Source organism: Fistularia commersonii, chromosome 2 (assembly GCF_037954325.1).
Source record: "Fistularia commersonii isolate RoL2024-O1a breed Wild chromosome 2, RoL_Fcom_v1.0, whole genome shotgun sequence".
Classification (NCBI taxonomy): Eukaryota; Metazoa; Chordata; class Actinopteri; order Syngnathiformes; family Fistulariidae; genus Fistularia; species Fistularia commersonii.
The window spans coordinates 23,540,179-23,551,759 of NC_141285.1; the positions used below are offsets into that span (position 1 = coordinate 23,540,179).

General features: G+C 48.8%; 1 protein-coding gene across 1 annotated transcript in view; it reads right to left on the reverse strand.

Annotated features, from left to right (window-relative positions):
• meis1b (Meis homeobox 1 b) overlaps nucleotides 1–6,540 on the reverse strand; it is a 78,286-nt gene extending 71,746 nt beyond the window's left edge. The window contains exons 1-6 of the mRNA XM_086173850.1: nucleotides 5,827–6,540; nucleotides 4,152–4,372; nucleotides 3,620–3,761; nucleotides 3,296–3,346; nucleotides 2,620–2,670; nucleotides 1,444–1,590 (exon numbers count right to left, since the gene is read on the reverse strand). Of these exons, the coding sequence (XP_086029976.1) occupies nucleotides 1,444–1,590; nucleotides 2,620–2,670; nucleotides 3,296–3,346; nucleotides 3,620–3,761; nucleotides 4,152–4,372; nucleotides 5,827–5,838 (624 nt within the window). The 5' untranslated portion in view covers nucleotides 5,839–6,540. The remainder of the gene's footprint in view (nucleotides 1–1,443; nucleotides 1,591–2,619; nucleotides 2,671–3,295; nucleotides 3,347–3,619; nucleotides 3,762–4,151; nucleotides 4,373–5,826) is intronic.
• Between the last annotated feature and the right edge of the window lie 5,041 nt (nucleotides 6,541–11,581).

Below are 11,581 nucleotides of genomic sequence, written 5' to 3' on the forward strand. Positions count from 1 at the left end.
GACTAGCGCTAACCAGTCACTCCACTCACATAGCACCTGGGGGGGGGGGTGCATTTATCAGGCCGGCATGAACACACACACCCACACACACACACACACACACACACACACACACACGGAGGCACACACGCAAACACATGCAGCCTGGAACTGGCTGGGCTGCATTCAGGAGGCCTCGCCTCGCCGCCCCGAGCACACGCTCGCCCGCAAACGCGACAACGCAACGCACATCCAGCGACGTTGCCGCCATGACGGCGACGGGGAAGGCGGGCGGGGAGGGAGGGGGAGGAAGTGGCGGCGTCGGAGGGGAGGACGGCGCATCCGGATTGTTGGGTTTAATAAATTCAGGGTTATTTGGCGTGCAGCCGCCTCGCCGGGATAAATTGGCTCCTGCATAAACGCCGCGTCGGCCCGTCTTGTTAACTTTGCTCCTTTTGTGCAAATTCTCCGCCTCCTCTCCTCGGCAGCCCGCCGCCGCCGCCGGGCCCAGGGGCATATATTAAAAATACATATGGAGGGAGATAATGCACGCCGCCGCGCACATTCGTTAAGGGTGTCGCCGGCGAGCGCCGCCGATAAGGCAGAAGCAGCCCCCGCAGACGGCGGGGTCTTCTCGCGTCGCCCGGAAAAACACCCATTTTTCGTGGACGACGGCGGCGGCGGCGGGAACATGGCGGCCTCTTCTATGTGTGTGTGTGTGTGTTTTTGGGGTTATGAGAAATGACACCACCTCTGTTTTAGCGTCAATTAAAAATGGCCGCCATCCTCACGCCGTTACCTGCAGACCCCGGGGGGCCCGAAAGGTCGGCGTCGCTTTCGCCCCCCCGAAGTCCAGCAGTTCCGCCCGGCGACAGCAAACCCGCCCCCCCCTTTTTTTTTTTTTTTACCCCCCGACGCGGATTTAAATTATTTAATCCCGCGGCGTCGTTACGTTTTTATACGGGACTTTTTTAATTACCCGCCTCCTCCGCTCACGTCATGAGTGGGGGGGGGAACTTTCACACCCACCCGCTCCTCCCATGAACACACAAATCGATCTCGGCCCGGATTCGCAGAACCCGGGTCGTTATTTACAGCGGACCCAGGGTGTGTGTGTGTTTGTGTGTGGAGGGGGGGGGGGGGGCACGAAGGTCACACACACACACACACCTCTAGCTACCTCTAATAGCTGCTGCTTCTGCAGCAGGAAAATAAAAATAAATATATAAACAGTCTTATTATTATTGATGGGGGGGGGGGTGAGCAATGTGCACTCATGTTTGAGGAGAAACATCGAGCACGCGCTTAATGAAGCGTGAACGCGGAGACAACCGCGGTTCCTGCAGCCGCAGTGCGCAGGCGCAGTAGCCCAGAAGGTTGGAGGGAGGGGAGGGGGGGGTAAAATGGACACAGGTCAAATCTGACGTGATGACACACACGCACACGCACGCACACGCACGGTACCTGGTCGAGCGCCACGGAGGACCTGGTGATCTCCTCGCTGTCGGACTTGGACCCCCCCTCCCGGTCGTCGATCACCAGGTCGATGGGCATCTTCCCCTTCAGGCAGCTGATGTACCGGTGGCAGAAGTTGTCGCACAACTCGTGCACCTGCGGGGAGAGGGCACGGTCACGCACGTACACGCACAGGTGCGGGATACTTCCGGATTTGGGCCCGAGAGATAGGGGATTCAAAAAAAAAAATTAAACAACGCCGGATTCCAACCAGAAAAGTGCGATTTCTCGCGATATTTCCACAAAAAAGCGTGTTTTCGTGGCCCGGTGGACTCGATGTGTGCGTGGAGGGGCTCCGGACTGGAGTGGGTAAACTTCGGCGCGCCGTTGTTCAACTTCACACACCCACACACACACACACACACACACGCACACACACTCCTCTTCGAATGGAGATATCGTTGAAAATTGACAGTGACAAGGGGGCTCCCGGGCCGCGACGCACTCAACACCCGTGTTAAATTCATCACCGGTGCCCCCCCCCAACACACACACACACACACACACACACACACACACACACACCCTATCCCCCCCTCCGGCGGCCATTAGAAGAGTGTGACCCGCTTGACTGACATTTAAGGTAAACCGTTTAATTTATTACGTTAACGCCGGCGACGTGGCGCTGCAAAACGACCTCCCCCGACACACACACACACACACACACACACTGCTGAATAAAAGCTCCTAAGTTTAACGACATTACTGGCTAAAAAATGCAAATCAGTAGGAGTTTGTGGCGGCTTCTGCGTTACCGTAATTCCCCTAATACGGACGCGGGGGGTGGAAATTGGAGTGCGCTTTTCTGCGCGTTATCATTAAACCCCGCAAAGTTCTTTCTCTCTCCACCACGCAATATCTGCAGGCGTTAAAAACCCCGCCGGGCCGTGCGTGGGGCCGCGGCCGTGCAGACCCGGTTGTAACAGCTTGCATCGTGATTAATCGCGGAAGAGAAAAATGGCCGCCGTGATTGATTTTGACGCTAATTACAACCGACCGGCAAAAAATACGTTTATGCAAATGCGGCTCCGCGGGTCTGGAGTGGCGCGGAGGACGTGCATGTGTGTGTGTGTTCATGCATGTGTGTGTGTGTGAGAGAGAGAGTGAGAAAGAGGGGTTATTCACCTTCTCCAGCTCCAGGAGATGGAACCGTAAAACCTGGATGGCCTGGATCATCTGAAAGAGGAGCACAGCGGTGAGACGGCGTGGAAGTCTCCGAGGAGATCCTGGTGTTTATGGGATGGCGGGGGGGTGCAGAGAGTGTGTGTGTGTGTGTGTGTGTGTGTGTGTTTAGGGGGGGGTCGGAGGCTGCACCCGGAAGCTCTGCCTGCAAACACAGTCCGGGGCAAAGCCGCGCAAAGCCGCGGGGGAAAGTGAGTTTCCAGCCCAAATGTTTGTGACAGCTGTCAAATACCCCCCCCAACACACACACACTCACACACACACACACACACGCCACGCCACGACACCCCCCAATTCACGGGTGCAGCAAGAGAACACACACACCCCTCCCGCAGCGACGCTTCTAAATAAGAAGAGGCGCAACATCTTCCTGCAGCCAGCTTCAAGTTTGCATACACACGCACACAGACACACGCACACACACACACACACACACACACACACAGCTGGCACGTTGTAAAGCACTCAGAGTAAAAAAAAAAAACACGTAAATTTGCACAAGCATAAATAAATGTATTTTTTTAAATATATAAATCTATATCCACAAATACATATATTTATATCCAAATATATCTGCATATATGGAGAAAGTGTTAGTGATATAAAAGGCGCGTCTTACCAGATTATCCAGCTCAGGATTTGAAGAAAATAAAGGTTTTTCTGCTCGAATCTGGAAGATAAAACAATAAAAACCAGCAATTATTTCACTTCATTTCTAAAGTTTATTTTGCAAAGGTGCTTAAAGATAGATATAATTTATTTAAAAAAAAAACACGTTGTTCTCTGCTTGTTAATTTCTTCATTTACTTCTTGACGCGCACGGATCTGAGACCAGCGCAGGACTGGGTGGACGCTTGCAGACACGACAGCACGGCTTATAAAAATATTATTATTATTGATAATAATAATAATAATAACAATGATAATAAAAATGGCGGCTGACCTGCTTGGCGAACACGGCGATGTCCTCGTTGAAGGACTCCGACGAGCACACGTCCCCTCCCGCCACGCCGGGCTCCCGGGGCGTGCACGTCGCCAATTCACATTTCTCGAAAATCAGTGCAAGCAAGGGGAACAGAGGGTGCCTGGGAACACACACACACACACACACACACACGCACACACACACACACACACACACACACAATAGCGGACGTCAGCAGGGAGACGGGGGTCAGCGCCGAAGCGGGTCTCGGGAGGTGGGGGGGGAATATAAAAAAAAATAATAATTACAAAATAAAAGCATTGATGCAAAACTTGGAGAGCGAATACCGGAAGTCGAATTTTTATTTATGACATGATAATAAAAATTATAGTTTTATTCCAATGTGTTGCGTTTGGTGGTGGATTATAATCAAAATTAAAAAAAAAAAAGTTTTAATCCTCTTAAAAAAAAAAAAAAAAAAAACGCTTGCGTTTCAAATCCTCCAACCGGAAGTTGCGGGACTTTTCGCCGCCGTGAGGCGTTCACGTACCCGTATATGGCGTCTTTATCTCTCTTGAGGGCGTCGTTGACCGACGAGCCCATGCTGGGCGCCATGGCGTTGGCGTGCGCGCCGTGCGCGTACTGGTGCGTGTGCAGCTGCGGCCCGTGGTTGAGGTGCACAGCCTGCATGGAGCGCGCACCGTGCGGGTCCCCGTACATGGTGGTCGGGATGCCCACGCCGTCCATCCCGTAGTGGGGCAAGTCTTCGTACTGCACACACACACACACACACACACACACACAGACACAGACACAGACACAGACACACGCACACACATATATACACACACACACGCAGGCACAATGAAGTTCTCAGGAGTTTGTTGGAGCAGAAGGTGAGTGTGTGAGTGTGTGTGTGTTGTGGGATAGAAGTCAGCATCTCTTTGATTTTAATTACAAAATAAAAGCTTTTTATTTGTAGTTACAAAAACAAAAGCCGTTGTTTGTGTGTTTTTTTTTACATCAAAATCAACGCTGTTTGTAAATTATTTTGTAAGACTTTTTTTGTTATTTTATTCCCTCCAGTTGTTGCGCAGGATGTTTGTACTTTAGTTTTTAACTTTTTAAATTTTTCAAATATAATTGTAAATAAATAAAAAAAAGCCAAATAAAAGCTGGCGTTTTTTTTTAAGCTTTTCTTCCCACGATGGAAAAGAAGAAGATTATTGACGTTTCGTGTTTCCGGTTTTGCGTGTTCGCACCTTCGACCTGTCAGTGCGTCCCGGCGAATGTACAGGGAAATAAAATTAAACACACACACACACACACACACACACAAACGCTCACAAAAAAAGAAAGAAAGTTACCGTCGTGCACATTATTTTCTCCCCGGCTCGGTCGCCGCTTTAAAAAGTTGTTTTTTAAATTAATTAAAAATTGAAAAGTAAATCTCTCCGTCCCCGTGGAGGGATGAGTGGGGGGGGGGAGAAAAATAAAAACACGGATCTTTTATTTTGAAATCCAGAAGGTGGGGGGAAAAAGTGACAAACAGGTGTCGAAGGAGGAAAAAATGTAAAATTTAAAAAAAAAAAAAAAAAAGTGTGGATCCCGGGTGTCTTCTTCTACCTCCACAAACACACACACTCTCCGCACACACACACACACCGGCCGGTGCCGAGCTAACCAGCCCGTCCTCACACGCCGCCCGGGCCGGAGGGTTCGAGGCGGAAGCCAAAACAAAAAAACCTCCTCTCTAGGAGGAAAAACAAAATAGATTAAAAAAAAAAAAAACAACGTCCAAAAAAGTGATCAAAAATCGATCTGTAATTTGAAAAAAGAAAAAAAAAATAGAAAACACGGATTAAAAAAAAAAAAAAAATTCTGGATTAGTTTTCGGTTTATTACACGGTGCGTGTAATAACGGGCGGAGAATGAAGGGGAAAATGTGGGTGAAATCCTGGAGAAATGTGGAAATTAAAGATAAAAACAAAAAAAAAAAAGCTGTGGGAAGAAGAGAGAAAGAGAGAGAGAGAGAGAGAGGAAGAAGAAGACGTTCGCTTTCCACGCCACGGCGGAGAAACTTTTTCTAAACGGGGGTGGCGTTGGCTTGCAGGGTGGAGGTGCAAATGGACGGGGGTGGGTGGGTGTGTGTGTGTGTGTGTGTGTGGGGAGGGGGGTAAATAGAGGGTTGTGGGGTTGGAGGGGTTGGAGGTGGGGGTACGTACCCGTTGCGCCATCACCCTCCTGCCTCCCGGTCGTCCTCAGCGCGGACCGAGCCCGTCCGGTGCCAGGGTGGAGACGGGGCGCAGCGCAGCCGCGAGAATTGGAAAATCCCGGTTTTGCTTCTCTTCTCCTTTTTTTTTTCTTCTTCTTTCTCCTTCTTTGCTTTCTTTCCACGGAACGGGTGAACAACCCAACCCCTCACACACACACACACACACACACACACACACTCACTCTCACACACACACACACACACACACCACACACACACGCAAGTTTTTTTTGACGAGTAAGAAGCTCCTCGGGGTGCAGCGGCAGCAGCAGCAGCGGCGGCGACGGCGGCGGGAGAAGGAGAAGAAGAAGGAGGAGAAGAAGAAGAAGGAGAAGAAGAAGAAGAAGAAGAAGCGGAGGAGATCCTTTTCCCTCCACACGCGTACACGCTACACGCAAGGGAAATAAAAAAATAAAAATAAAAAATATATAGTCCTCTCAAACAGCACCGGCGGCTCTCATGGCGCCGCTGCGCTTGTCAGGTCCGGAGAAGAAGAAGAAAAAGAAAAGAAGAAGAAGAGGAGGAGAAGGAGGAGGAGGAGGAGGAGGAGGAGGAGGAAGAAGAGCAGCTCGGAGGCTGTCACGAAAAAAAAAAAAAGTAGCGGCTTGTTTTGTTTCCCTTTTTTTTTTTTTCCTTTTTTTTTTTTTTTTTTTTAAAAAAAAAAGGACGCGTCCGCCGCGCGTATAGGAGCGCGGCGGCGGCGCGGAGCGGAGGCGGCGGGCAGAGTGTCCGCTCGGCTGCGGCGCTCCGGTGCCCCGTCTGCGGGAGGAGCGGGAGGAGCGGGAGGAGCCGCCGCCGAGCCGGGCGGCGCTGTCTTAAAGGAGCCGCCGACGGACACAGGCGTGTGCACGACTGCGTGTGCGTGCAACACAGACAGGGAGGGAGGGAGTGGGTGCGATTTCCGTGCACAAAGCGTGTGTGTGTGTGTGTGTGTGTGTGTGTGTGTGTGTGTGTGTGTGTGTGAGCAGGGGAGGCTCCGGACCCGGACTGCCGGAACCCGGAAGTAGTGGTGGCCATAACGTCTTATACAACGCTGCAGAGAGGATGGGGGGGTCTGTAAAATTGCTAAACAACACGAGTGCACGCAATAATAATAAAAATAATAATTATTATAATTATTATTATGATATTAATAGTAAATGCAGAATAGCCCATCTTGCCCTTTCTTCTCAGGTAGGTTTTTCCCCGCGGCAGGTTCACTATCACCGGAAGTGAGAGACGGGCCGGTCCTGCTGTTTTTTTTTATTTTTTATTTAATTTTTTGTTTTTTGGAGGGAGTTGGGGGGCAGTTTATGATGCAACCTGTTTGTTCGCCTCCCTGTGCACGGGATTAAAACGCGTGCACACGCCTGCGCGTCCCCGCACCCACCGCTCCGATCGGCATGCTTTTATTTTGAAAACCGCGGGTTAATTCCACTTCCTGTTTTGGAGTGTAAGCCGGAAGTGGAGTCGCTCTCAAAACTTTCTTTTCGTCTGAACGTGTCTTTTTTTTCCCCTCCGGCCGCTCCGCTCCTTTGGCACACACACGCACACACACACGCACACATTCGCACAGATTCACGCACACAGACAAATACACACACACACACACACACACACACACACACACACACACACACACACACACATACATACACCCCCGCGGCAGCTCGAATGGGTTGCTCCAGCTCGCCAGCGCTGGCCAATGGCAGAGCGACTCGGGGATGGGAGCCCCTTATTGGCTCCCCGGGTGATCGATCCGGATCTGATTGATCGGCTTTTTTTTAGGCCTCATTTGCAGGGACGTGCAAAACAAAACACCACACCACCTCCTTTTCTCTCTCTCTCACACACACACACATACACACATACACACTTCACGCATACTAACGATTTCACACGAACCTTCAAATGACCGATCAGCCTGTGTGTGTGTGTGTGTGTGTGTGTGTAATTACAACATCTCTTCCAGGTGAGGACGTCGGACTCCTCATGACGTCATCTGGAAATAATGCGCTCACGTTTAGGATTTAAAACAAACACATACACACTCATACGCTCTCTCCCGCACACACACACACATTAACATACACACTCGGAGTTCACCAATAAGTTTGACGCCCCAGTTTGTTTGTTTTTTTAATTACAAAAATAAGTGGAATATTTTAAAAAACAAATCCGGAGTTTCGATCAAATAAACTTTGCAATTCCTTTGAAATTATTATTTTTTTTGAAACCCGGCTGCTTTTTAAAAACTATTTATGTTTAAAATGTAATATCTTAAAAGGAACCGCGCGCGAGCCCGTACCCGGAAATAAACAACAACAACCAGCGATAAATGAATAACAACAACAACAACAACAACAAAAAAACATAAACTAACTTTGTTTGATTTCAGTTGCGTCTCACACACGCGTGTGCGTGTGCGTTCCATGTCGATGAACATAAAAATAAAAAAGACATTCATTTTTCATCTTTAATTATTTTTAAATAAACATCTCAAACTTTGGACGGGGGCCGACGCGCGCACATGTACGCGCACCAGGTGGCGTGGTGGTGTGGGGGGGGGTACATTGGAGTGGGAGTAGGTGTGGATCCGCGTCGTGGGCAGGCTCACACGCTCGAGGACGGTTACGCGCGGCTCCACGGTCGCTCAACTTCTTTCCCTTCCGGTGATCGATTATGGATTGGAAATCGATTTTTATTATTAGGATTATCTTAGATTCCTTTTCGCTTTCAGGGCGGGTGGACGTGGGGGGGGGGTGGGGGTCCACCTGGGGGCACTGTAAACTTTAGTGGGTCATCGCGGGTGTGTGTGTGTGTTTGAGTGTGTGTGTGTGTGTGTGTGTTGGGATGTGGGATCAACATGAGAAGAATCAACGGCCGTAAAGTCACTACAGCGGGATTATAAAGTAATTACACTCCTTCAATTAGCGCCTGTAAAAAGAGGAGGTGGAGGAGCCCCACTTTCCCCCGTGATCGTGGATTTAAACACGCCGTCACCGTGTGTAAAGTCGAATTTATATGGGAAAATTAGAATAAAAAGAACAATATAGAAAATAGAAAAAAAATCAACAGGAGTTGCGCTTGAACTGACCGATGCAAAGTGCGTGTGCACGCATGCGTGGGACCTTTTTTCATGCACACACTCAAAAAAAAAAAATAACACAAACAAAATAATCTGATGAAAAGGTTGCAACGCAGGCGCGAAAGGCGGAATACACATCGGTGTGTGTGTGTGTGTGTGTGTGTGTGTGTGTGTGTGTCTGTATGTGTGTGTGTGTGTGTGTGTGTGTGTGTGTGAAGATAGCTGCAGGTTAGAGATGGGAATCAGTGTCCGAGTGCGTAAAGAAAGAAAGACAAGAAGAAAGAAAGAACTTGCAGCCGGAGGAGTCAAACTGAGGTCAAACTTTTTTTTTTTACCCCCCTCCAGCCTCTCCTGCCCCTTCCCACCCCTCCTGCCCCTCTTCCCACCCCTCCTGCCCCCCTCTCCCCTCCAGCTTTGCTCCTGGACGTGTCCGGATCCGCAGACGCTCCGGGACGCAAAGTTTCCCCAGCTCCGCTCTTTTGGATTACACTGAGGCGGATGATGCGTTCACGGACCCCCTCCTGGGCGCGGGGTTCGGGGGAGTTCGGAAAGGTTCGGAGGAGTTCGGACGGGTTCGGGGGTCTCCGGGTCTCTTCGGGTTTCTCCGGAAATAATATCTTCCTCTCCCCTTGTCCGAAGTTTGTCCTGAGAATTTTAATCCCACTCGGACTCGTTTGGTGGCCGGATTATCACCGGTACCCACTCCGGCTGTGGGATTATCGTGCGTGCAAGTGTGTGTCGTCCACCCCCCACACCGCCCCGACACACACCCATGGCCGTGCACGGCTCCTTGTGCTCCACACACACCTTAATGCTTGATCGTGTGCGCCTCCTAGCGGGGACAAATGGAACTGCAGGTGAAGTGAGGGAAGAGGAGAGGAGGAAAGGAAAGGAGGGAAGGAGGAAAGGATTTGTGTCATTCTGGGTTTTATTCTGCGTGAAAAAGTGAATGAAGGCTTTAATTAATTCATAATTGATTAATTAGTTCAATTCAGTGTTAATAAAGTTATTATTATTATTATTATTATTGTTATGGTGCTGATTATGATTAGAGTTATTATTATCATAATCAGAATGATTATGAGCATGATTTTACTACATTTATTATTGATATTATTCACATTTTCCAATATAATGATAATTTAATTATCATTTTAGTCATAGTCGTTTTCATTATCATTATTATTATCATTGGCATCATTCATAGTGTTTTCAATATTACTATAGTAATATTAAATAAATAATAGAGAAATATTTGTGATAATTGTTTTCATCATCAACACTATTATAATTGTCACTACAATTTTTTTTTACAATTGTTTTTATCATCACTATTATTGTTGTTGTTTTCCTCTTCAGGACCTTCAGGACCTTCAGGACTTTCCGGGACCTTCTAATGCACGGCCTTCAAAACAACCTATAATTGCAGTTATTTTCCACATTTTCTTACCTGAGCGCTCAGGTGAGTACAACCAACACACACACACACACACACACACACACACACACACACACACACACACACACACACACCACACACACACAACACACAAAATATTCAAAATAAAAGCATGAAGCTGACAAGTCAAGCCTCCGAGGTGTAAATAAGAAACAAACATGGAAAAAAAAATCACTCCCCGTCACCAGTCTGCTCATGAGTGTGACAGGGACACACACAAGGGTGTGTGGGTGTACGTGTGTGTGTGTGTGTGTGAAGGGGATAAACCCTCACACACTCGGAGAAAAATGTAATCATACACTTTCAAAATAAAAGCATGTCCCTCCGAACATGAGACCTTCGGGTGCTTCCGGAGCATTTTTGGTGTGTTTGTAGTAAAAGGGCTGGAGAGTGTGTGAAAGGGACACACACACACACACACACACACACACACACACACACACACACACACACACTACTGATCCCACTCCGGGTTCACGAAACGATTGTACTCACGGCGGCAGGATGGAAGCTGTCTTTGTGTCACAGTGGGCAAATGCAGGGCTCACACACACACACACACACACACACACACACACACACTGACGTAGAGCAGAATCAGGGGCCGTTGAGATGTGACAGTCACGTCGCCGCCACGCATCACACCTACAGACACATACGCCATTAACATCTGCTTCCCTATATGGTGAGAATTGTGTGAAATTAGATGCATGTGTGTTCTACACACACACACACACACACACACACACACACACACATACACACATGCTGACAAGCACGCATACGGCCGCAGATCTTGATCTATAGATCCACCTACACACACGCGCGCCACAGAGGCCTGTAATAATAGCTGCAAGTCAATTTTCACATTGTTCCCGGGGTCACGGGGTCACGGGCTCCACTTTTATTCTGAAATGCTGCCGAGTCTGAATTAACCCCAGCGATAGATAAAGAGCTGCTACACACACACACACACACACACACACACACACACACACACACGCACACGCATCCCCTCGACTCCCCCCCTCCCTGCCGTTCACCTCCTCCCAGCAGCGCTGATGCTTTTATATCACATCCTCCATAATGGCGCTCTGGACACTTTGGCCAAGGAAAGAGAGAGTGAAAGAAAGAAAGAAAGAAAGAAAGAAAGAAAGAAAGAAAGAAAGAAAGAGAGAG